General features: G+C 39.4%; 1 protein-coding gene across 2 annotated transcripts in view; it reads left to right on the top strand.

Annotated features, from left to right (window-relative positions):
- Nucleotides 1-518: 518 nt before the first annotated feature.
- LOC128738197 (protein max) overlaps nt 519-27,981 on the top strand; it is a 72,688-nt gene continuing 45,225 nt past the window's right edge. The window contains exons 1-2 of one of the 2 annotated variants that reach the window (XM_053833145.1): nt 519-829; nt 881-949. In XM_053833145.1, the coding sequence (XP_053689120.1) occupies nt 728-829; nt 881-949 (171 nt within the window). In that variant the 5' untranslated portion in view covers nt 519-727. The remainder of the gene's footprint in view (nt 830-880; nt 950-27,981) is intronic. The other variant, XM_053833154.1, reaches the window with a different exon arrangement.

Here is a 27,981-nt window from a genome sequence, read left to right as displayed (position 1 = left end):
ATTTTCGGAATTTACGCGGTTTTGATTTACGCGGGACGTATCCTTCGCGTAAGAAGCGACATGAGTGTAATTACATACCACAAATGCCCATGCCATATAGTAAACTATAAAATACAAAGAAATATTCTCTGTTATGCATAAATTCATGAAATCTTCCAAATTTTTATGCCTCATGGTTGAAATGACAATTAAAAAAAAGGTAGATAAAACCGGGTCTAAATGGTAGACAAAATCGGGGGTACCTAAAATCGGGTGTAGATTAAACCAGGTGTAGATATAATCGGAATACCACTGTATTTGCAGTTTTTCTGACTTTTATTGTTTTGGTGCAGTTTTTTGTCCGAAGCTCTTTAAACTTTCACAGACTTCCTAAAAAAGTGAGCAGATTTTCGCAGATTATTTTCAAACCAGAAAATTCGAGTAGCCGGAAAACTGCTCGATTTTTTCGGCTTTCGAGCAGTTCCAGACTTTTGTTCAGAAAATATGGCATCTCTGGCCGTCATAGCGAATACATAAAAAAATTTAGTGAACGTGTATAATTAAACTAAACTCGTGTGTCGGTTTGTTTTTGAGAATTATTGAGGTTGGATTGTTTTATTTTAAGGAGTGTGCTTATTAGCTGAGCTGCAGGCTGATTAATAATAAATTCGAAGTTCGATCGAGTTTGTGAACCTGTGAATAGTAGTTGTCTGCTAAAGGACAAAACTGAAAAAGCAACAGCCTGTGGATGCGTTTGTACGAGGAGCAACAGCAGGCACGGAAGGTCAGCACTGTCGATCCGTACGATAACATGAGTGACGATGATAGAGACATCGACATAGACAGTGATGTAAGGCGTAAATTTTGTTTATGAACGATCTTGCTGATACTATTTTTCCAGGACGGAGATGATTCCGATACAACTAAATCACAGACACGAAATTCCGGAGGAAATCAATTCTATTCACAGGTGCGCACATATTTTTAGTCATATCAAGCTATTGAATTTGCTATATTTAAAGCTATGTCTCATTATTTGTGCTTTTTGATATTTTTATAATTTATAATTTTTGTATTATAGTATTGCAACTGCAGCATCAATGGTGCTGTCATTTAGTTGGTCTCATTTTTGATCTCATTTATCTGATTTGGCTCGTTTGCGGTAACTTAGAGGAGCGTTAAAGGGGGCCCTACTCTGGAAGACCGGAAAATAATAGATTTTCGTAAATTTTTTTGATGTTAGTATTACAGTTAGGCGTTGGGGTGTTTTGGTTATTGGTTAAGGTATATTTGAAGATGTATTCTGTATTTTTTGATACCAGAATTGTGATTATTATGTTGGTGGCAGGTGGGCGGGTGAATGTCCTCTAGAAAATAGTTCCTCGCTGGCGGAACGTATCGTAGACAGGATTTCAAGCGTGGTTTTGAAGCTTTAGGTTAATACCTAAATTGTTACGTAGCGGTTTTTGAAAATTCGAAATATTGCCAAAATGGCGGCAATTTTTCCAAAAAAAGTGTTTTTTCATCAAAAATCGCCATTTAAAAAAAGCTCATAAAAAATGAAAAATTGAGATATAAAAAAACGGCTACGTAACAATTTTGATAATTGGTTTTTACATGCTGAAAAAAATTTTCAGACAAATCGGTCTAGATTCTGAGATACACGTACCGCCAACTAAATAAACATAGTTTCGGGGAAAACGCGTCAAAGTTTCGTACAGCAATGGGTTTCCCTTGAGGTGACTCCACAATATTTGCCGTAAGTTTTCAACGAAATCAGATATCAAAAAATTCTTTTGGCATGACATTTCTAAAGGTATAAGCGTCTCGAAAATGCAAAAAAAATAATTTCGATTTTTCATACTTTCCTGAATAGGGTCCCCCTTAAGGCTATTATAAAAATAATTAACGTTGGGTACTGCTTATAACCTATAAGCTTATAACCTATATACCAAGGGTTAGGGTGAATTATATATGTATTTGAAAAAAAAAAAAAATATTTTAAACGTGCCCTTTTCATACGTTATCCGTGTTATATTACCAAGCTGTATGGCTGAAAATTGGCATTTTTCTGTCCACGCGGTATCTGGATGGCCCCTGACTACGTCAGCGAGATTTGAACATACGTTTATATTTTCTTCGGCAAACTTGTTCGTCATAAAATTTTCCATCTATACAGTATAGCTACGTTGCTCTGAGACACTGTTCGATACCCTATTTTGATGTTTTAAATAAATTTGAATTTTAAAAAATTTTAAATTTTTGTCGAAATCAATAAATTTTTGTAACCAAATATGACTCCAGACATACCATCACAACTTTTTTATGAATGTATCAGATCTCAATGATTGTGGAAAAAATAGTTAAGTACCTTGTTTCACCGACTTTAACATTTCTAAACATATTTTTTTAAATTTACTCCTGAAAAATGCCATTTTTTCATAAAACTCAAATGTGCGACCCCTAAATCGCGTGAACCAATGGCGACGTCATATAAAAGTTTTGTTGTGACACCCTAAGCTATCATTTGAGGGGCGACCCCAGGTTTTCTGACATAGTGCTTTTTTGGGGCACTCTAATGTATATACCCAAACAGCACCATTTGTTGCATGAAGGGTTACGCAACTATAATTGAAACATTCAAGTATGGTAAAAGTTCGCATCAGTTACCTTTATCGTCCTGTTATGTGATTGAAAAAGCGCAAGAGGTGGAGCCTATATGCAACCAATTGTTACACAGATGTTTTATGAAACATCAATGCGCGTTATCTATTCATTCGCGACTACGATACTAAAAGAGATTTTAAGCCTGTTCGCACTCACATGAAATCCTATGTCGCGTTGTCAAAACTTGCGACTACGATACTAAAGAGATTTTAAGTCTGTTCACACTCACACGAAATCCTATATGCCGCGTTGTCAACACTTGCGTGAAAACAAAAACAGAAATATTTTCTTCTCTATTTTCCTACCACAAAAATCAAACAATTATGAGCAACTTTGTAATCGCGAATTATGTTTAGCGGGAACCGGGAAACAAATTTCCTCTCTGGTCTCCAATGCGAAAATTATTTACATTAATATCCTTAATGCGAAACAAAACTTTAGTTTTTTGGGCCTATTGTGAGCTAATCTTCATGCCATTCAAAATTTATCGTGCAAAATATAGTTTTGCTTTGTATTATTTGATGCGCCTCGTGAAAGTTATTAATTTGTTAATTTTCAAGTTTAAAGAATTAAACCAGCCAGATTAAGAATTCGTTTACGATGGAAAAATGCGGTGTAAAATCGAAGTAGATACTGTAATCAAGTAATTATTATGGCATTTACCATGGATTCCTTATGAATGTTCGTGTAATTATTGTTAAAATAAAAACATTTCTTCGTTGAAAAATATTTTTTCATAAAAATATGGCAGAATATGATGTTACATTGATTGTATTTGTTTGGTTCTTACATTATGTAAAAATATGCCCTAATCAACATGATGAAACATCATGTGACATTATTTTTAAGCAATGACATTATAATAACACAATGTTGCGATGAAGTTTCTTGTTACTAGATATAGACTAATATATTTGTGACAGCCAGTATAAGTATGGGATAACCTGAATCCAACGTATTAATAACATGAAGTTGCTTATTTGTTGCGTGTTTCAATACTGTAACCAATGAAGTTTTTTGCAATTTAAACAAGACTTAATAGCAACATGGAAGATGTTGCAAGGGCTGTGGGTATGTATGGGAGTAGCCACCATCACCTCAAGGGTTTCCCATTGTATGCAAGTAGAATTACTTCAGAATCGAATTTATCTATCCAGTAACTTTCATGTCAATGCTGTTCGTGAAGGACCGAAAAGTGTGTGTGTGTGTGTGTGTGTGTGTGTGTGTGTGTGTGTGTGTGTGTGTGTGTGTGTGTGTGTGTGTGTGTGTGTGTGTGTGTGTGTGTGTGTGTGTGTGTGTGTGTGTGTGTGTGTGTGTGTGTGTGTGTGTGTGTGTGTGTGTGTGTGTGTGTGTGTGTGTGTGTGTGTGTGTGTGTGTGTGTGTGTGTGTGTGTGTGTGTGTGTGTGTGTGTGTGTGTGTGTGTGTGTGTGTGTGTGTGTGTGTGTGTATGTGTGTGTGTGTGTGTGTGTGTGTGTGTGTGTGTGTGTGTGTGTGTGTGTGTGTGTGTATGTGTGTGTGTGTGTGTGTGTGTGTGTGTGTGTGTGTGTGTGTGTGTGTGTGTGTGTGTGTGTGTGTGTGTGTGTGTGTGTGTGTGTGTGTGTGTGTGTGTGTGTGTGTGTGTGTGTGTGTGTGTGTGTGTGTGTGTGTGTGTGTGTGTGTGTGTGTGTGTGTGTGTGTGTGTGTGTGTGTGTGTGTGTGTGTGTGTGTGTGTGTGTGTGTGTGTGTGTGTGTGTGTGTGTGTGTGTGTGTGTGTGTGTGTGTGTGTGTGTGTGTGTGTGTGTGTGTGTGTGTGTGTGTGTGTGTGTGTGTGTGTGTGTGTGTGTGTGTGTGTGTGTGTGTGTGTGTGTGTGTGTGTGTGTGTGTGTGTGTGTGTGTGTGTGTGTGTGTGTGTGTGTGTGTGTGTGTGTGTGTGTGTGTGTGTGTGTGTGTGTGTGTGTGTGTGTGTGTGTGTGTGTGTGTGTGTGTGTGTGTGTGTGTGTGTGTGTGTGTGTGTGTGTGTGTGTGTGTGTGTGTGTGTGTGTGTGTGTGTGTGTGTGTGTGTGTGTGTGTATGTGTATGTGTATGTGTATGTGTATGTGTATGTGTATGTGTATGTGTATGTGTATGTGTATGTGTATGTGTGTGTGTGTGTGTGTGTGTGTGTGTGTGTGTGTGTGTGTGTGTGTGTGTGTGTGTGTGTGTGTGTGTGTGTGTGTGTGTGTGTGTGTGTGTGTGTGTGTGTGTGTGTGTGTGTGTGTGTGTGTGTGTGTGTGTGTGTGTGTGTTTTTTTACCGTGAGGAAAAGCTTAATGCCTGGCACACTGATGATGCACTGCATCACGTGGCACGGTGTGGGACTCTAACCCACTAAAAACCTCACTGCTCCTGGCCCCAAAATCCTCCCGGGACCACCGCTAGGTATTACTTCGGGAGGAGAGCGTGCCTATGCACTACTCCGCTACCTGTCGAGCCGATGCTGAGATGGCGACCAACTTAACGTCCATCTCTTCACGGCCACCCTCGCAGGATTTCTTTACGGAAGTGTAGCTAGCATCGCGACCGCATTCACAGGAACTTTACCCGTCGAGACGTGAGCCAAATCGGGTACCTTCCAGAACGCACATGGCCTCCATAGCGGGATTTCTCCACCTGTCGAGACGTGACCTGATAAGGAAGTGCCCTCCAACACAACGCGCACGCCGCACAGTCACCATCGCAGGATTTCTTCCATTTCCACACTGAATATTGTTCATCTAGGTACAGGGACTATTTTGGGGAAGATCCCATCTCCCACACATATGAGTCCGTCTAGGGGTTTACCGCGCCCAGAATCGCGTTGCTTTTGATCTGTGTGTCATATGCGGCCTAGAGACGCCCATTCAATGGACCATCTTGTCCTCTATATGCTCATCACCCCTCTTTCGAAGCTAGGCGTTACCGACTTGCTGATCTGCGCTCCATTTTCGCTGCAGCTCAACCAGAATTCTTGAAATCGATCTATTGACGACGTTCCAAGTGCCCTCATCTAGACACATTTTCTCAACAATGTTGTCTACGTTTAGAGCGAACATATCCTCGCGCACCGCTTCAAATCTGGGGCATACAAAGACCACATGCTCGGGTGTTTCTTCAACATCTCCGCACTCCGGACAGAAGGGTGACCTTGCATGCCCGAATCAATGTAAATACTGTCTGAAGCAACCGTGTCCCTAAAGAAATTGCGTCAGATAGAAGTTCACTTCTCCGTGCTTCCTGTTCACCCAGGCTGAGAGTACCGGTATTAGCCTATGCGTCCATCTTCCGTTAGTCGCGGAGTTCCACTCTAGCTGCCATTTTGCCATTGACTCCGCTCTCATAGCTTTTCGAATTCCTGTAGTACCCTTCCGCTTATAACATTCGTTGTCTTCTGCCAAAATGATATATATGGGAATCATTCCGGCTATGACGCAGACCGCTTCCGAAGAAATAGTTCTGTACGCGCTCACGACCCGCATTGCCATGAGCCGATACGTACTGTTCAATCTCTTCTTATTCCGCTGGGTTTTTAGCGCTGCTATCCAAGCAGGTCCACCGTATCTCAGTATAGAAGAGGATACGCTGGCTAACATGCGCCTTTTGCTGCTGTTTGGACCAGAGTTGTTTGGCATAATTCTGGCCAGTGCGTTAATCGCTTTGCCCGCCTTTTCGCAAGTGTAGTCGACGTGGTAGTTGAAATTTAGCCGATCGTCAATCCATACACCTAGGTGTTTCAACCATCGCTTCGAGGCTATCGTGTGCTCTCCCACAACAATCTCCGCTGATTGAGCTGCCTTGCAGTTGCTGACCACCAGCACTTCCGTCTTATGTTGGGCTATTTGCAATTTCACCCCTTGCATCCAGCTTCCGATTATGTCTATCGACTCGGTTGCCAGCATTTTTATCTGTTCCAGCGACTCTCCTGTTACTACTACTACGATATCGTCTGCGAAGCCAACGATCTCCGCGCCTCTAGGTAAAACCAGTTTTAGTACACCGTCGTACATACAGTTCCAGAGAGATGGACCTAGGATAGAGCCTTGTGGGACTCCTGCTGTAGTCCTGATCATCCTCTGTCCCTTGTTTGTCTCGTAAAACAGCACCCGATCCTCGAAGTAGCTTTTCAAGATCATGCACAAATAGTCAGGGACGCTCATTCTATGGAGCGCTAGTGCAATGGCCTCCCAGCTGGTACTGTTAAACGCGTTCTTAACGTCAATCGTTACCACTGCACAGTATCGGTATACTCCTTCGCTTCTGTTTGGACGCCTTCTCAGCTGTTTCGATCACTGTGCAAATGGCGTCCACCGTAGATCTCCCTTTACGAAACCCGAACTGTCTCTCTGAGAGTACGTGATCACTCTCCAAGCATACCTTCAACCTGTTCAAAATGATCCTCTCCAGTAGTTTTCCAAGTGTATCCAGCAGGCATATGGGTCTATACGATGCTGGATCTTCCGGAGGTTTTCCTGGCTTAGCCACCAACACCAGTTTCTGTATCTTCCACCTCTCTGGGAAGTGGCTTTCGTCTAAACATTTCTGCATTACCGTTCTGAACATGTCTGGGTACATCTGCATTGCCGCTTTCAGGGCCACGTTAGGAATTCCATCCGGCCCCGGTGCCTTCTTCGCTCTCAGTTTTTTTACAGCTGCTATTCGTCGTTGGAAACCTGTCTGCGCTCAACGTCGCCGCCTTCCCCTTCGTCATACGGCGTAGGTGGCCAGAGGGTTGGATCATGCTTCGGGAATAGCTCCTCAACAATGGCTTTTAACTTGTCGGAACACCTTTCAGTTGGTATCCTTGGACCACTGAGCTTCGCCATCACTACCCTATATGCGTTACCCCATGGGTTTACATCCGCGTCTCTGCATAGCTCCTTCAGACAGTTCGATTTACTCTTCTTTATCGCCTTTTTTAGTGCAGACCTGGCCACTCTAAACTCCTCTCTTCGCTCTTCCCTTACTGCGACATTTCTTTCTCTTTGAAAGCTTCTTCTTGCCCTGAGCCAGTTAGCGCGAAGTACGCAGAGCTCCTCGTTCCACCAATAAGCTGGAGGTCGGTAGTTCCTCGGTTCTTGTTTCCTTGGCATAGTTGCATCGCAGGCTTTCACTAGCACATCCGTCAATTCATCTGCGTTTAGGTCCAGGGAATCGCTGTCCGCGCGTAGTACTTCAATGAAAAGGTCCTTGTCGAAGGCCTTCGTTTTCCACCTATGTTTATCGACTCTATTTTTTGGAGCTGCTGCGGGATTCCGTGTGCCAATGGAATACCGGATCGCCTGATGATCACTGTGAGTATATTCTTCAGATACCCTCCAGTTCATGTTTGCCTCCAACGATGGACTGCAGAAGGTGACGTCGATGATGGACTCTTGACCATCCCTGCGGAAGGTGCTTGTGGTGCCCTCGTTGCAGAGCCTTACCTCTAACTTAGCCAGAGCTACCAGCAGACTATTTCCTCTCACGTTGGTGCATCTGCTTCCCCACTCTACCGCCCAGGCGTTGAAATCACCGCCAATAACGATCGGCGTTTTTCCAATAAGGTTCTGTGTACAGGTGTCCAGCATATGGTGGAACTGTTCTATTGTCCAACTTGGGGGTGCATAGCAACTGCATATGAAAATTCCATTTACTTTAGCGATCACAAAACCTTCGTGCAGGTTCGAAATCACTTCCTGAATAGGATAGCGTCCCATTACTTGTATTGCCGCCTTTCCTGCTCTATCTGCCACCCAGCTGCCATTACCGTGAGGAACACGATACAGCTCCGCGATAATTGCGACATCACACTTCGCTTCTGTTGTTGACTGCCACAACAGTTGTTGTACCGTGTCGCAGTGGTTGAGGTTTATTTGAATTACCTCCGTTACTGTTGGCTTGCCTTTGCCCTTCGGTACAAAGGGCAATGAAATCCCCCCGTCATGTGGTCGTTGCCGTCCTCTCTTTTGCAGAGCATGCACCTCGATTGCCTTTTGCAGTCACCGGCAAAATGTCCCTCCTGTCCACAGTTCCTGTACAATTTGGACCTGTCAGGACCAGGGCAGTTTCTGGCTTGGTGACCAAAGTCCATGCATTTAAAGCATCTCTCCAATTGGTTGGGAACACGCGGAATAGTCCTGAAGCGACCCACTGCCCAGCAGACGTTTATTCTCTCTAACTTCAACAACTTGCTCGCTGCGTCTGTTGAGAGACGTATCGTCGCGGTCTGTGTTCCGCGATACGCCTTTCTTAGCCGGATTTTCATCGGTACCTTACCCAAGATGTTTTCGGTTTCCAGCTTCTGTCTCAGATCGTTCTCCGTAGTAAACATGCTCAGTTCCCTACACTCGATCGTGGTCTCCAGAGATAAGGCTCTCACGTTCGCCACGTCGCCTAAGACCTTTTCAACCATCTCCTTGAATGCTAAGCTTTTAATTGCCGGGTCTTTTTTCAGCTCAAACAGCAATTCACCATTTTGGGTGCGCCTAGATTTTGTCACGTTCTCTTCTAGACCTTTCAGTTTCGGGTCCTCTCTCATCCTTTGAAAGAGAGCAGCGTATGACGTTTCTCCCTTTGCTTCAACAATGAGCGCGTCACCTTTGGTTCTTACCCGGCGAGAATTGGGTTTTCCTTTCTCCTGCTTCCTAGCTTCCGTTTTTTTCTCGTTGCGTTTTGTTTCATTTTCCTTTTCTTTCTTTTTCCTCTCCTTTTTGTTCGTGGCTATGCTCCAATCCGCTCCCTCTTCATCGCTATCGCTCTGGTCGCTCTTGCGCTTTTTGGGCAGCTCGGATTCCACTGGCGAATCTTTTTTCCTCTTCTCCGACCGGTTTTGCGTTTCCTTCACCTTGGCTCGCACTTCTGCCGCAACGTTCTCTAACGTTTCAGCGAGAGTGCTTTCGGCGACCTCCGCTCTTTTCACAAGTGCATTGTGCTCTTCCAAAGCGCTTTTCATGAGGGTCCTTATACCTACTACTCTGCTCTTAACTTCTTTATGCAGGTTGGACTTTTCCTGCGTTAAGTCGTAGAGCTCGTTGACCTTCGTGATAATTGTCCTCAATATTGTGTTTCCAGGTAACCGCCCCTCTCTGGTTTGACTACTTCTCGGCGTAAATAGAGGGTTTAATCCCAGGCTTTGCTCTGTCTGAGAGATTTGCTGGTCTTCGCTAGTATTGTTGCTCCTAGGTCTTTGCTTTATCGACAGGTTGAAAAGCGGTGATCTCAGCAGCTTTCCGCTCCTTGCAAACGCATTGGTTTGACCTTCTGCCATTACTGTCGTACCATTGTCTCCTTCTTCATTCTGTTGGTTGGTTGTACTCATCTTTTCTGTTGGGTCCCAACTCTAGGCCGCTATCTCCGCTCGTATTTGTGTAGTCGCCTTTACGATCCCATGGGTATCTATGCAAGCAGGGAGGCCATGGACACTCCCCCTATCCTTCATGGGGATAGGGATGTCAGCATCCGATCAGCGTTAGTCAGGAATGTATCATCTGAGCCTACACCACCGCACTTTGACGTGAGTGACGAGTTTTGAACGTACCTAGAGACCAGCCACGGTTTTATCGGGACGGAAGGCAGCTGTACCATTAGCCTACTCGCCTTTTCGGGAAGGTGTCACCCTTCCTTACCTAAGGGAGCAGAATAGCACCGCCGTCAGCCCTATAGCGTCTAATCCGATCGTTTTCCCGTCATTCCAGTATACCATAATTAGGATCTTCCTGGAACCGACTCTAATGTGCCCACGATACTCCTGACCTGGCTTTTAGGTTTATAGTCCTGAGCTATAACAGGACACTACGACGTCTGCAGCTGGCTCATGGGACTCGAGCTAAACTCGCGTCTTTACACCACTGCACTACGCCGCCCGAAGGCACTACGTGCCCCCCTTTCCCTGTTAGCACACAACCGAGGGTACAACCAAAGACTGGTATTTGATCGACCCTAGGCCCGGTTGCGTCCCAGCCGGCACCGCGAGGAGGTAGGGATAAGAGTTCCCGCTCCCATTTTAATGGCTATATAGGGTCGTACAAAGCCAAACTGACATTGTTCGACACCATAACCTGGGATAGGGCCTTCACCGGCCAAGTGAATGGCGGAGATGGCTGAACCGATTCATTTGCTATTACGCTTATTTGAAAGGTGTTATCACCTTGTAGATCACTATTGAATGGTTTTGCGGTCCGACATTTTGTTTAAAAGTTATAAGCAAAAATGTAAAAATTACGTGACATGATTTTCTCCGGAACCGCTCAACCGATTTCAACAATTTTAGTATCAAATGAAGGCTCTTGCTACTGCAATTTTTTTGGGAGAGTTTTATCGCAAACAATCAAGCGGTTCAAAAGTTATGCTTAAAAATGTGCTTTTTCAAGGTGTCAATTAGTCGAACGTTACTCAGAGATAGCCAAACCGATTTATGCGCTATTAGTCTCATTTGGTAGGTAATATAGCCTCATAGATCACTATAAATAACACAATAAAGAAAAGACGGCTCAAATCGGACGCTCCGTTCTCAAGTGATGCGCGGTCGAACTTTTTCACTTCCATTTTTATACATAAGATTGTTTTAGTGCGTGAATTACGAAAGGAACAATACAGCGATCAATTGATTTTGTGGAATAATAAAATTTAGTTTGTTTTGAGAATTGAGAATAACAGTTATCGAGATTCAGCGATGCAATTCCTTTGGGTAATTCTTATCAATAGATTTATGAATAAAAAAAAATCTGATGACTATTGATATTGAATACATATCAGAATATAAAATTGGCCCTTAAATTATCGAGAAATTCCAAAGTTGCAGCAGACGATATTAGCCGTCGTACCAAATTTTACAACAAATATATTAACATCCAGTATTACTATTTTTAACCAGCAGAGTTTATAAAACAAGACTCAATGCAACTACCACAAACACGACTGTTGATATTGCTGGGATTGGCAAACCAACTTTTACACCGATATGCATTTCTTACTAATAACTTAATACAGTTATTAAATTTAGACATTCTCTGAAATCCCACCGTTTAATAAACCAAACGCAGAACTCCTTAGACAACGGCAAAACTTGACTTATACCTAGAAAATATCCCTTTTTCTAAAACGCAGCAGGAGTTCATCTGAAGTTTATATATCGTATATTTAGCCCAATTTGTGGCAGTACGAAGTTTGCCGGGTCTTCTAGTTTGACATAAAAGCGTCATTTTATAAACCTTGTTACACTTCTAAAGAGTCTAATACGAAATGAAATCGACTGAAAGTTAAATACGATTGTTTTTTGTTTTGATTTTAGTCACTTTAACCAGCTTGGGTCATTCGTGACTTCTGCGGGGTTGGGATTTGAACCCGGGTCCTCGGCGTGAAAGGCGTGAATGATAATCACTACGGGACTGATCCCTTAAATACGATGTATAATAGTTGCTTCGTTCACTTTTTTTTAAATTCTAAATCATATGCTCTTACTGTTGATTTATTAGCTTGACATTCAGTTAAACCGAATATGCTCATAATCCGTTAACATATGCAAAATGTATTCTTCATTTGACGATTGGGAAGTGGCAATTTAGTGAATGTAGTGCTTAAACCTTTTGTTAACCTGCATCTTCTGGCTACGCATCCGATGTAAAAAGGAATAAAAATGATTCGTGTTTGTTTCATAAATTTGATAAACGAATGAACGAATGAATGAAATTAACGAATTTTATTGCTGACAGTTTAGGCTTGAGTTTAGGTTGATTAATAAGTTGGACCTATTGATTGGTAATTTTCTGAAATTGTAAACCCCCAAAATGTTTAATAGCATTGTTAGATGTGGCGATTCCAATGAAGGTAACCACGTGTTTGTTTGAATATGACAACGGTGCTGCAAAAAATCGTACGATGATCATAGCAGCCAACGACATGGCGCATACAATGCGTTGCGGGTTTTATATGGAAAACTAATTTTTCGAGTTTTCCTATCTTCCGAGTAAATTTTTCTACTTTTCTCGCCGTAAAAACATAGCAGTGGTGGAAACGAACACAATAAAGAAAAGACGGCTCAAATCGGACGCTCCGTTCTCAAGTGATGCGCGGTCGAACTTTTTCACTTCCATTTTTATATATAAGACTAGCTGACCCGACAAACTTCGTATTGCCACAAATTAACCTGTGTTGTACATAAATCATGAATCTCGGATCGAGTTATGCAAGCCCCCCAGTGGGCGGCGCTTCCGACGACGGGTCACCGGCAACACTCGCGACCGTCTCGTCCTGAATGATCTAGTGTTACTATAGATAGTTTTTGTGGTCTTGTATTGACTAATGTTTTATGGAAGAGTCTCGAATTTCTCGAGTTCGATTAGTTTTTGAGTTTCGCAAAAATTTCTGTTTTATTTGTATGAGAGTCCATATCCCCCTACCACAGGGGTGAGAGGTCTCTAACTATCGTAAAATAAATTCAAGACTCCAAAATCTCCCACATGCCAAATTTGGTTCCATTTGCTTGATTAGTTCTCAAGTTATAAGGAAATTTGAATTTCATTTGTATGGGAGCTCCCCTCTTAAAAGGGGAAGGGGTCGTAATTTACCATAGAAAAAATTTCTGCCATCTAAAACTCCCACATGCCAAATTTGGTTCCATTTGATTGATTAGTTCTCGAGATAAGAGGAAATTTGCATTTCATTTGTATGGAAGCCCACCCTCTTAAAGGGGAGATGTTCCATAACTCGCTTTCTAAAGAAGAGACGGGTCTCAATTCACCATAGAAAAAAATCTTGCCTCCAAAACCACTTACATGTCAAATTTGATTCCATTTGCTTGATTAGTTCTCGAGCAACGAGGAAATTTGTTTTTCATTGGTATAGGAGCCCCCCCCCCTCTTAAAGTGGGGAGGGGTCCTAATACACCATAGAAAATATTCTTGCCTACAAAAACACCCACATGCTAAATTTGGTTCCATTTGCTTGATTAGTTCTAGAGTTATGAGGAAATTTGTATTTCGTTTGTATGAGAGCCCCCCCCCTCTTAAAAAGGTAATGGGTCCTAATTCATCATAGAAAAAATGGTTGCCTCCAAAAACACCCACATGCCAAATATGGTTCCATTTGCTTGATTAGTTTTCGAGTTATGAGGTTCATTTGTATAGGAGCCCCCCCTCCTAAAGTGGGTAGGGGTCCCAATTCATCATAGAAAAAAAATTTGTCTCCAAAAACATCAACGTGCCTAATTTGGTTCCATTTGCTTTATTAGTTCTCGAGTTATGAAGAAATTTGTATTTCGTTTGTATAGGAGCCCCCTCTCTTAAAGTAGGAAGGGGTTCTAATTAACCATAGAAAATATTCTTGCCCTAGAAAACTCACGGGCCAAATTTGGTTCCATTTGCTTGATTAGTTCTCGAGTTATGAGGAAATTTGTATTTCATTTGTATGGGAGCCCCCCTTCCTAAAGTGGGTAGGGGTCCCAATTCATCATAGAAAAAAATTTTGTCTCCAAAAACACCCACGTGCCAAATTTGGTTCCATTTGCCTCATTAGTTCTCGAGTTATGAAGAAATTTGTATTTCGTTTGTATAGGAGCCCCCCCTCTTAAAGTAGGAAGGGGTTCTAATTCACCATAGAAAATATTCTTGCCCTAGAAAACTTTCACGGGCCAAATTTTGTTCCATTTGCTTGATTAGTTCTTGAGTTATGAGGAAATTTGTATTTCGTTTGTATAGGAGCCCCCCCCCCTCTTAAAGTGGGGAGAGGTTTCAATTTACCATAGAAAATATTCTTGCCCTCGAAAACTTTCACATGCCAAATTTGGTTCCATTTGCTTGATTACTTCTCGAGTTATAAGGAAATTTGTATTTCTTTGGTACAGGAACCCCCCTCTTAAAGTGAGGAGGGGTCCTAATTCACTATAGGAAATATTCTTGCCCTCGAAAACCTTCACATGCCAAATTTGGTTCCATTTGCTTGATTAGTTCTAGAGTTATAAGGAAATTTGTATGGAAGCCCCCCCTCTTAAAGGGGAGAGGAGTTATAATTCCCCTTATAAAGAGGGGAGGGGTCTCAATTTACCATAGAATAAATTCTTGTCACCGAAAACACCCACATGCCAAATTTTGTTCCATTTGCTTGATTAGTTCTCGAGTTATGCAGAAATTTGTGTTTCATTTGTATGGGAGCCCCCCCCCCCTCTTAGTGGAGGAAGGGGTCTCTAACCATCACTAAAACCTTTCTTGGCCCCAACAACCTCTACATGCAGATTTTCACGCTGATTGGTTTAGTAGTTTGCGATTCTATAAGGAACATACGGACAGACAGACAGACAGACAGAAATCCTTTTTTATAGGTATAGATATGGGCAAAAATATAACAATCTCACCAGCAGTCCTTCGAATGGAATAGAGTTGCATCATTTTCACTGTACATTAGGAAATGCTTCATGAGCTAAAACGAAACAAATAATTAAAATAATTTATATTAAGCTTACCTACTAACAAGCCGGGGTGACTCGTGCTGTTTCCAGCAGTTGTCTCCATTGGACTCGATCTTGGGCCACTAGTCTCCAATTTCAGAAGTCGCAAGTCACTTTCGATGTGGTCGAGCCACCATCTTGCACGTCGAGCCTTCCAGGTGCCGATGGTGTTGTCGCGCTGCAATTGTAAAGAAATAATAAACGCGAGGTGACCATGAGCGTTCTGCTGACATTAAACAGAAATTATAACCTAATGTGAGGACCGTGAAAGACTATTGGTCAATATCTTCCGGGACTAAAATCCGGGCTCAGATTATGTTAAAGTAGGATGCGCGGGGTAAGGGGACTACGCCTTTATGAAATTTTCGTTACTAAAAGAGAAAATCGCTATCAATATCGTCGCTCATTTTTTTTAACCAAGTCGTTGTCGAAAGTGCCGATTTCGTTACCTGTCAGGGTTTTTGCAACTCTACTTTTCATGTAGTCTTTTTTAAACTCAGCCAAGAGTTGTGTGCAGAAGTGAAATCCAACCCGGCGATTTTCTCGATGTGCCAAGCTTGCAGAAATCTTATGGGCAATGTAAGTTTTCGTGATGCCCACAAAACCACTACCCGAATGACTCTAGAGTTAAAGGGTCATAAATGTAAATAAATAAATAAAAAATAACAAAACCACTCGATACCTGCCAGAAACGACAAAGTTCATATATACAGTCAACTTTCGCTAATTGCACTAAACTCTTAGCCCATTTAGTGAAAGACTTTCGTTAATTGGGCTGAGACGTCAAAACCGAGGGATATATCGATTGTTTTTGTCGAAATCGTCGCAGAAAGGTTTATACAAATATACACTTATATTAAATACGGAATCAGTAGATTAGTGGAAACTAATCTTTTCGTTGTTGAAATTTATTTCTAGATTATTTAACAAGTAAATAGTAGAATTTCATGCGACAATGTTAATATATATTGGCATTTTTAACTGTTTCACCGTGATTCTAAAAATGGCAGGGTCAAGTTCATAATTGATCGGAAAACGATGTGATGCAATTGTATTCCATTTAATTAATTTTAATATTTTCTATTTAAAATATTTTCCACACTTGAATCAACCATATTCAAGAGCCCCTCAGAAGAAAAAATACGCTGTCAGAAATGACGTTTGACTTCGTTTTAGATGGGCTATAGCCCAATTAACGGGAGCCCGATTAAAACGTGGCCCACTTAAAGATAGCCCAACGAACGAAAGTTGACTGTATTATCAAAATATGAATAGCATAAGAGGGCGACAGAGAATGCAAGAAATTTTTAAATTGTCGCTCGAACTTGACTACGACGTTTTTACCTTTGTTATACTATATAACAAAGGTTTAGAAATTGGTCGAAGAACACGAAATTGATCCAAGGCCCGGAGGGCCGGGTCACATATACCAATCTATAGGGTTCGACGAACTGAGCAATGTCTGTGTGTGTATGTATGTGTGTATGTGTGTTCGCTCCGAATTTTCTATCGCCTGTTACTCAGAGATGGCTGAACCGATTCGACCGCTATTACTTTTTTTGAAAGGTATTATTGCCTAGTATATCACTATTAAATTGTTTCGTGGTCTGACTTTTCGTTTAAAAGTTATAAGCAAAAATGTGAAAACTACGTGACACGGTTTTCTCCGGAACCAAGCACCCAATTTTAACGATCTTAGTACAAAACGAAAGCTCTTACTATTACTAAATATTTTGCTAAGTTTTATTGAAAACGGACAAAAAAGTTTAAAAAAAAGTTAGCCTTGAAAAACCTGTTTTGACTAGGTACAAATGAACGCCTGTTTCTCAGAGATGGCCAAACCGATTTACGCGCTATTAGTTTCATTTGGCAGGTAATATAGCCGGATAGCCGAATACACCACACCAAAATTAACAATAATTTATAATGGTTTTGACCAAGATAATTTACCTAACGTCAATTATTTTAATATCAAACGAGAGGTTTTCACATTACGAATATATATGCAAAATTTCATAAGAATTGGTTTTACCGATCAAAAGTTATTAACCCTCGAACACCCGTGCCAACTTTTGTAACACGGTTACTCGCGCGCACAATAGCCCCAAATCAAAGAAAACGTGCGCACTAGAGTTTTGACTAGGAAAACTTGGTTTTAAGTTTATCAAACCTTTGGAAGAGTTCCTTAAAATTGAAAGCTCTATCATCTGGTAGAATCTGAATTTTGATTAATCCCCCTAAAAGTGAAATAAAAAAATTATTTTCCTTCAGTTTCAATACAACAACACATTGATATGTTCTGCAAAGTTTTAGAGCATATTATTACAAGAAATTTTGCTGAAGACAGTAACCTTCTATCTCTTCAGTGAAGACAAAAAATCTTATTTATTGTACATTGTGTCTTATTTATTGTACATTGTATTGTATATGTACAATTTGTAAAATCAGTTTTTCTATTCTAACTCTTTTTGTAATTGTTGTATGACTTTTTCATGTATTACAAAGTTGTACAAATAATAAAAATACACAACTTTGCTGAATTTAGTATACCTCTATGTCTGCTTGTTTAGGAACTGTAGAACTTTAATTATAAAAAATATCCTGATTTTGACCCCGAATCACTCGTCTCACATTTGCTGGTAGTTTTGCTGCATACAGGCACCATTTTTCCATAAGAAGAAACGAGAGAAAATTTCAGTTGGGGCCAATTGCGGTACAGCTCACAGGCTACTTGCTTCGTTTCTGTGATGTCGGTTTATGCTAATCTTGTTTCCCAACAATTTAAAGTATTAATGCATTGAATAATTCTGACATTTTGCTCATAACAAGTTTACTGAAGAATTTACGTTAGTTAAACAACGATTTGTAACTTTATATCAATAAGGCATTCAAAAACCTACACGTGTTGTACAAAACAGCGTGAGTAACCGAAGGTTAATACAAATTGATGAAATTTATTAAAGAAAATTTTATTGTTGTGAAACAAATAAAATGGCATTACAGGAAATTATGCATAGTTCAAAAACTTATAAACTAGACGTTTACTATGCAATGTATATGTTAAAGAATAATATTTCATCTTACAACTTACTTTTACTTGCACTTACCCTCATTAGTAACAACTTACTCAGCAATTTCATGAGAAAAGGAACTATCAAAATTTATAAATGCTTGTATTTTGTTCAAATTTTGTAAACTTATTCAATTTCCAAAAATTTCATGTAAACCAAACGTGTCGATTTCTATCTCAAATAGCAAGTAAGACCGTATAACAAAGGTTCCTTTCACCACTAGGTGGATTAAATCAGGTTTTTTTTTATCTCATTTATTTGATTTGGCTCGTTTGCGGTAGCTTAGAGGAGCCGTAAGGCTTTTATGACTACAACGTTTACTGCAACTTACCCCGATGCAAATATTCCGAGCAGTATGTTATTTCCCTCATGCTTTAACGTGTTTCGCTGTGATCGAAACAAGAGAAATAGCTCAAAACTATCGGACGGCGGGGTGCTTATTGCCGTTCACTTTCGTCTTCGGGCAGAAGAACATGCAGTGGCTGAAAATAACGAAGCAATATGCGTAAGAAAGATATCGGTACGGCGATACACTCGTTGGGGTCGGAGATTTTAATCTGCCGAATTTAATCTGGAGTCAATGGAATGAATAACAGAAACGTATTTCTCTTACCTGAGCATCTTTCGGATTCGTAGTCGACAATTATTCACACTCTTACGGCAGCCGGGATATTCCAGATTTGTAATCTTCCGAATCAAAACAACAGGTACTTAGATCTTGTTTTTGTTAGCGATACGGACATATGTCTGTTGACGGCAGTTGTAGGTATGCAGGGACAACCTCATCGAGTCCGCAAAGCGCCGCTAAGGTTTTCGCTGACTTTTTCAAATTAATATATCCCGCAGAGGGTAACAATGAATATTGTCCTCGACAGGAAACTACAAAGATGGAATCTATCACTTTCACCGAAGAGGATTGCGTTCACTTGATCCAACCAAGTCATCTGGTTCGGATGGGATACCTAATAAACTATAAAAAACCCGATTTAATCCACCTAGTGGTGAAAGGAACCTTTGTTATACTGTCTTACTTGCTATTTGAGATAGAAATCGACACGTTTTCGCACCATAATTAATCTATTGGTCAACGTTGCGTAATGCGTTGGTTTACATAAAATTTTTGAAAATTGAATAAGTTTACAAATTTTGAACAAAATAGGAACACTTTTAAATTTTGATTGATCCTTTTTTCATGAAATTGCTGAGTAAGGATAAGTAAGTTGTTATTAATTTGAGTAAGTGCAAATAAAAGTAAGTTGTAAGCGGAAATCTTATTCTTTAACATATACATTGCCTAGTAAAGCTCTAGTTTATAGGTTTTTGAACTATGCATAATTTCCTGTAATGCCATTCTATTTGATTCACATCAATAGAGTTTTCTAGAATAATTTTCATCAATTTTTATTAACCTTCGGTTACTCTCACGCTGTTGTATTTTGTACAACACGTGTACGTTTTTCAACGCCATATTGTTATAAAGTTACAAATCGTTGTTTAACTAACGTATATTCTTCAATAAACTTATTCTGAGCAAAATGTCATAATTATTCAATGCATTAATAATTTAAATTGTTGGGAAAATAGATCAGCATAAACCTCCATCACAGAAACGAAGCAATCAGCAAGCGAGGTGTACCGCAATTGACCCCAAGTGGAATTTTCTCTCGTTTCTCCATATATAAAAATGGTGTCTGTATGCAGCAAAACTACCCAATGTAAAATGTTTAAAATGTATCCGTCTGCTGGTAGTCGAGTAATTCGTAGTCAAAATTAGGGTATTTTTTATAATCAAAGGTCTACAGTTCCTAAACAAGCAAATATAGAGGTATACTATATTCAGCAAAGTTGTGTATTTTTATCATTTGTACAACTTTGTAATACATGAAAAAGTCATACTACAATTACAAAAAGAGCAAAAATATAAAACCTGATTTTACAAATTCATATACAATAAATAAGATTTTTCTATCTTAGCTGCAGAGATAGAAGGCTACTGTCTTTAGCAAAATTTCTTGTAATAATATGCTCTATAACTTTGCAGAACACATCAATGTGTTATATTGACACTGAAGAAAAATATTTTTTTTTATTCACTTTTAGGGGGATTAATCAAAATTTAGATTGCCCCAGACGATAGAGCTTTTAATTTCAAGAAACTATTCTAAAGGTTCGATAAACCTAAAACCAAGTTTTCCCAGTCAAAACTCTAGTACGCACGTTTTCTTTGGTTTGAGGCTATTGTGCGCGCGAGTAACTGTGTTGCAAAAGTTGGCGCGAGCGTTCGAGGGTTAATATCTTTTGACCGCTACAACCAATTCTTATGAAATTTTGCATATATATTCGTAGTGTCAAAACCTTTCGTTTGATATTAAAATAATTGAAATTAGGTAAATTATCTTGGTTAAAATCATTACAAATTATTGTTAATTTTGGTGTGGTGTATACGGTTGCTCATAACTTTCAAATTAAACGTCCAATCAAAAAAGCATTCAATAGTGATCTATTAGGATATATTATCTTTCAAATGAGACTAATAGCGCATAAAACGGTTTGGCCATCTCTAAGAAACAGGCGATAATTATTACCTTGTCAAAACAGGTTTTTTAAGCATAATTTTTAAACTACTTATTTGTTTTCAATTAAAAATTCCTGAATAACTTAGCTTTAATAAGAGCTTTCATTTGATACTAAGATTGCTGAAATCGGTCATGTAGTTCTAGAGAAACCCGTGTCACGTATTTTTCACATTTTTGCTTATAACTTTTAAACGAAACGTCGTGTTACGAAGCAACTCAATAGTGATCTACTAGACAATAATACCTTTCAAACAAAAGTAATAGCGAACGATTCGGTTCAGCCATCTCTGAGAAACAGGCGATAGAAAAAATCATTACATACATACACACACACACACACACACACACAGACATTGCTCAAATCGACGAACCCTATCGATTGGTATATGTGACTTGGCCCTCCGGGCCTCGGATCAATTTCGTATTTTTCGACCAATTTTTAAACCTTTGTTATAGTATAACAAAGGTAAAAACCTGATTTAATCCACCTAGTGGTGAAAGAAACCTTTGTTATACGGTCTTACTTGCTATTTGAGATAGAAATCGACATGTGGGTAAGTGTAAGTAAAATTTCCTGTAATGCCATTCTATTTGGTTCACATCAATAAAGTTTTCTTGAATAAATTTTATTAATAACCTTCGGTTACTCACGCTGCTGTATTTTGTACAACATGTGTAGGTTTTTGAATGCCTTATTGTTATGTAGTTACAAATCATTGTTTGACTAACGTATATTCTTCAATAAACTTGTTATGAGCAAAATGTCAGAATTATTCGATGCATTAATACTTTAAATTGCTAGGAAAACAGATCAGCATAAACCGACAGAAAATCACAGAAACGAAGCAAGCAGCATGTGAGGTGTACCGCAATTGGCCCCAACTGGCATTTTATCTCGTTTCTTCATATAGAAAAATGGTGTCTGTATGCAGAAAAACTATCAGCAAATGTAAAATGTTTAAAATGTAGCCGTCTGTTGGTAGTCGAATAATTCGGAGTCAAAATTAGGGTGTTTTTTATAATCAAAAGTTCTACAGATCCTAAACAAGCAGACATAGAGGTATACTACATTCAGTAAAGTTGTGTATTTTTACTATTTGTACAACTTTGTAATACATGAAAAAGTCATACAACAATTACAAAAAGAGCCGAAATAGAAAAACTGATTTTACAAGTGCATTTTCAATTAATAAGATTTCTCTATCTTCGCTGAAGAGATAGAAGGTTACTGTTTTCAGCCAAATTTCTTGTAATAATATGCTCTAAAACTTTGCAGAATATATCAATGTGTCATATTGAAACTGAAGAAAAATAATTTTTTTTATTTCACTTTTAGGGGGATTAACCAAAATTTAAATTCTATCAGACGATAGAGCATTCAATTTCAAGAAACTCTCCCAAAGGTTTGATAAACTTTAAATCAAGTTTTCCTAGTCAAAATTCTAGTACGCACGTTTTCTTTGGTTTGGGCTATTGTGCGCGCGAGTAATCGTATTACAAAAGTTGGCGCGAGTGTTAATATCTTTTGACCGGTAAAACCAATTCTTATGAAATTTTGTATATATATTCGTAGTGTCAAAACCTCTCGTTTGATATAAAAATAATTGAAATTAGGTAGATTATCTTGGTTAAAATCATTATAAATTATTGTTAATTTTCGTGTGGTGTATACGATTGCTCATAACCAATGTCGCTATTCATCGATAAAAGTACTGATTCGGTTCGAAACACACTCAAAGGTGATTCCATAACGTCAAATTCTCTGGCAATGCTTTTCTAGCTGAGAATTATTTAATGAGAGTGAGAGAAAAGCGAATTACCACTCACTCTTTTTCATGTAATGATTTGATCGCTATGCCATGATGCCAATCAAAAACGAATACCTCGCATCGTGACTCATCGCGATGAGTAGCTATGATTTATCAATTTTGGAAAACAGGCAAAAGCGCTATCGGATATTGAATTACACCGTCAAAAAAACATGTACCTAACATTTTATGTTGGTTTTTCAGTGCGACTATTAGCACCTGAGATACTTGGAATATACATTTTTGCGACATAATACATAAATGCACTTCAAAACATCAACGTTCTTCTACACCCAGAAGACCTTTAATCTCATAAAATTATTTTAACATGCTATTCATAATTTTTCAACATTCACGTTAAGTGCAGCACAAATCTTTTTTTCGTGACAATGACAAGCACCAGCAACGTTTGCAAATGTTTACAAGATACAAGCGATTTTTCAGACATGTTGGCAGAATCAAATTTTGAACAGTGACCGACGATATTTTTATTATCAGCCTTCATCGTTAGTCACACAAGAAGAAGATGTATTATTTTTCATAGCTTCGAACCTTCGAGGTACCAATTAATAATAATAATATTGCACCAGGTTTGCATTTCATTAAAACTAAATCTTGAAACCATTTTGTTTGTCCATGTGCCGCTTGAAGTTACTGGTTGCGTATGGCGTTGCAAGTATATGTTGACGTTTGACAAGTTCATAATTATTATATGTGATACGAATAACGTTTTATATTTGAACGAGCAATATTTCTTTTGTAATTTGCCAAAAAATATGTTTGTTTACGTTTCATCGCAAAATACATTTTCGGTTGGATGACAGCGATTAACGATGATTAGCGATGAATGTGAGACAGAGATACCGAGCGAGTATTTTCGAGCGTAATCAATTCATATTTTGCTCATCGCGAGCAATCAGGAGTTGCCAGTTGATAAATCGCTGATGAGCAGGTGATGAGCCTTCATCGTGGTGAAAATTTGCAACATTGCTCATAACTTTCAAATTAAACGTCCAATCAAAAAACCATTCAATAGCGATCTATCCGGCTATATTACCTGCGAAATGAAACTAATAGCGCGTAAATCGGTTTGGCCATCTCTGAGAAACAGGCGATCATTTGGACCTTGTCAAAACTGGTTTTTTAAGACTAACTTTTAAACCACTTGTTTGTTTTCAATTAAACTTAGCACAAAGTTTAGCAATAGTAAGAGCTTTCATTTGGTACTAACATCGTTGAAATTGATTGTGTGGTTCCGGAGAAAATCGTGTCACGTAGTTTTCATATTTTCGCTTAGAACTTTTATACGAAAAGTCGGACCACGAAACAATTGGACAGCAATATTCTCCACTATAATACCTTTCAAACAAAAGTAATAGCAGACAAATCGGTTCAGCCATCTCCGAGAAATAGGCGATAGAAAATAAGTAGCGCACACACACACGCACACACACACATGCACACACGCACACACACACACGCACACACGCACACACACACACGCACACACACATACACACACACACACGCACACACACACACACACACACGCACACACACACACACACACCACTAAGAGGGGGGGGGGCTCTCATACAAATGAAACACAAATTGCTGCATAATGCGAGAACTAATCAAGCAAATGGAACAAAATTTTACATCTGGGTGTTTTTGGAGACAAGAATTTTTTCTATGGTGCATTAAGACTCCTCCCCACTTTAGGAGGGGGGGCTCCCATACGAATGAAATACAAATTTCCTTATAACTCCAGAACTAATCAAGCAAATGGAACAAAATTTGACATGTGTTTGTTTTTGGAGACAAGAATTTTTTCTATGGTAAATTGAAACCTCTCCCCACTTTAGGAGGGGAGCTCCTATACAAATGAAATACAAATTTCCTCATAACTCGAGAACTGATGAATCAAATGGAACAAAATTTGACATGTGGGTGTTTTTGGTGGCATGAATTTCTTCTATGATGAATTAGGATCCCTTACCTTTTTAGGAGGGGGGGCACCCATACACAAGAAAAATAAATTTTCTCATAACTCCAGAACTAATCAAGCGAATGGAACCAAATTTATCATGTGGGTGTTTTTGTAGGCAATTTTTTCTCTAAGGTGAATTGAGATCCTGATGATCCTTCTCCCTTTTAAGAGGGGGGGCTTCCAGACAAATGAAATACAAATTTCCTCATAACTCGAGAACTAATCAAGCAAATGGAACCAAATTTGACGTGTGGGTGTTTTTGAAGATAAGAATTTTTTCTATGATGAATTAGGACTCCTTACCTTTTTAGGAGGGGGGGCTCCCATACAAATGAAATACAAATTTTCTCGTAACTTGAGAACTAATCAAGCAAATGGAACAAAATATGACATGTGGGTGTTTTTGGAGACAAGAATATTTTCTATGGTGAAATGAAACCTCTCCATGCTTTAGGAGGGGGGGAAGCTCCTATACAAATGAAATTCAAATTTCCTCATAACTCTAGAAGTAATCAAGCAAATGGAACCAAATTTGGCATGTTGGGGGTTTTGGAGGCAGGAATTTTTTTAATGATGGTTTGAGACCTCTCACCCCTGTGGTTGGGGGATAAGGACTTATACAAATAAAACTACAATACAGAAACTAATCCAACTCGAGAAATTTTAGACTCATAAAACATTAATCAATAACACTTTACTGTGAGGAAAATTTGTATATTAAAACACCCATGAACTCCTCAGAAACTCCGCAAAACTCGAGATTGTGACAAAGGTCATCCGAGATTCACGATTTATGTACACAGTTTAATTTGTGGCAATACGAAGTTTGTCGGGGCAGCTCGTATACTAGTGGTATTCCGATTATATCTACACCTGGTTTAATCTACACCCGATTTTAGGTACCCCCGATTTTGTCTACCATTTAGACCCGGTTTTATCTACCTTTTTTTTAATTGTCATTTCAACCATGAGGCATAAAAATTTGGAAGATTTCATGAATTTATGCATAACAGAGAATATTTCTTTGTATTTTATAGTTTACTATATGGCATGGGCATTTGTGGTATGTAATTACACTCATGTCGCTTCTTACGCGAAGGATACGTCCCGCGTAAATCAAAACCGCGTAAATTCCGAAAATCGGGTAAAAACAACCACGTTAATTCCGAAATTCGCGTAAAAAACCCGCGTAAATTCCGAAATTCGAGTAAAAAACCGCGTAAATTCCAAAATTCGCGTAAAAAAACTAAAATTTCGCGTAAAATAATCCTTTGTGGTATTCAACAGTACGCGAAAAAATAGACGTTTTGAGCACATCCGCGTAAATTCCGAAAATCACGTTGAAAAACCGCGTAAATTCCGAAATTCGCGTAAATTCCGAAAATCGCCGAAAAAGCCGTGTAAATTCCGAAAATCGCGTAAAAAACCGCACCAATTCCGAAATTCGCGTAAAAAACCGCGTAAATTCCGAAATTCGCGTAAAAAAACCACGAAAATTCCGAAATTGGATTACCTACGAATGGCCGAAACACAAATGGCCGAATCACGAATGGCCGAAACACAAATGGCCGAAATAACGAATGGCATAATTTACCAAATGGCCGAATCACGAATGGCCGAATCACAAAAGGCCGAATCACGAATGGTCGAATCACAAATGGCCGAAACACGAATGGCCGAATGTCATATTCGACCGAAAATATTCATAGCCTTCAACCTGCGCAAACGTTGGGTACATGCTGTCCTTTCTCGCTGCCGCTCGTTCGGACTTAACTAAGGGATAATCCCTAATAGACAGTAAACCTAGGAAAATGCATGCACCTAAATAGTAGTGGTTTCTGCGGGGGGGCTGCCCCCCCGCAGTGGCCGGCGCTTCCGACGGCGGGTCACCGGCGCACACTCGCGGCCTACGGCCGTCTCGCCCTGAATCATCTAGGAAACATTTGCTACTAACACGGTAAATACGTCTCCCACCTTATAATGAAGATGTATTTATAATCAAGAAATATGAGGTAAAAACCAGTATAAAAATTATCTTTCGTAGATATATGCTTATATTATAATTGTAATCTTATTCTTACTGTCATGGATTTTCATAAAGAAGTAAATGCAGTAAACTACAAGTTTATTACCCTATTACTAAAGCGGCCGAAACATTTCATTCAATATCCCGCCATATCCATCTTTGTTGACCGCACATAGCAAAGCCAACAGTTCTGTCTATTGTTGTTGAACACGGTTTGCTTTCCGCACGGTAGTTGGTAGTTGTCCCGTGAAAAAAGAGTGCATCCGGTGATTCATCCGATATTGCTGGCTTCAACAACGAAGAAAGTGCACTTGTCGTTAAAACTGTATTGTCGCAGAGAGGAAAACCGATGCTTTCCATTGATGGGATACTATTCAAAAAAAACAAGCAGAAGCGGAATGCTTCTTATGCTTTTTTTTCACACAAAATATAATAAAACAATTAAATATACGCGAACTAAAACAATATTACTCGACAATACAGACATATTCATGGCGGTAAAACGGCTGCAGGTTTGTTGATAAAGCACTTTTATTTGATGTTTTTATAATGTAATAAAAATTCTAGGCCTTGTCTTTTCTGCCGCAAAATCGGATACAGGAGGCGTACGACGCGATGGAAGGAACGATTCCTGAAGATTAGGAGAATTGCCTTACATATTTTCAGAATACTTACATAAGTGGGAGGAACCGGAACAACAGGCCATTGTTTCACCCCACTCTGTGGTCAAATTTTAAGCCTGTCATTGACAAGCTACCGCGGACCACAAACAGCTTGGAAGCATGGCATCAACGATGGATAACCATTGTTGGTTCCCATCACCTGTCAATGACCAGGATCAGGGGAACATCCTTAGATTTTTTCAGGGGGATGTTCCGAATTCGCGCCGAGAAATAGACGAAAAAATCTACTCGAAATGTGTTAATGCTCACAAAATGAGCAGCAAAAATTTTGTTGACGCAGTTGCGCTTTTATTAAGCGCTAAACAGCGTTCGTAAAGCATGTTTTGTTTGTTCAATAGTAGTAGTTTGTTTTTTGTTTGATTAAAGTTATTTGTTAACTAATTGCCAATTCATGGTTTTTTATTGAGTAGTTATGTAGGCATTCCGAAAAATTTCGGCCTTTCGTGATTCGGCCATTCGTGATTCGGCCATTCGTGATTCGGCCTTTCGTGATTCGGTCTTTCGTGATTCGGCCATTCGTGATTCGGCCTTCTGTGACTGTTATTGAAATTCGGCCATTTGGATTTCGGCCATTCGTGATTCGGCCATTTGTGTTTCGGCCATTCGGTACCAGCCCCCGAAATTCGCGTAAATTCCGAAATTCGCGTAAAAATAGTCGCGTAAAAAACAAACCGCTTAAAAAGCGACTTCAGTGTATACATAGAATGGGTATAACAATGCTGAAGCCTCTTAAAACCACTTAAAACATTTAATATATTAGTTTTTTATTT

This window comes from Sabethes cyaneus, chromosome 1 (assembly GCF_943734655.1).
Source record: "Sabethes cyaneus chromosome 1, idSabCyanKW18_F2, whole genome shotgun sequence".
Lineage (NCBI taxonomy): Eukaryota > Metazoa > Arthropoda > Insecta > Diptera > Culicidae > Sabethes > Sabethes cyaneus.
This window is presented reverse-complemented; position numbering and strand designations above follow the sequence as displayed.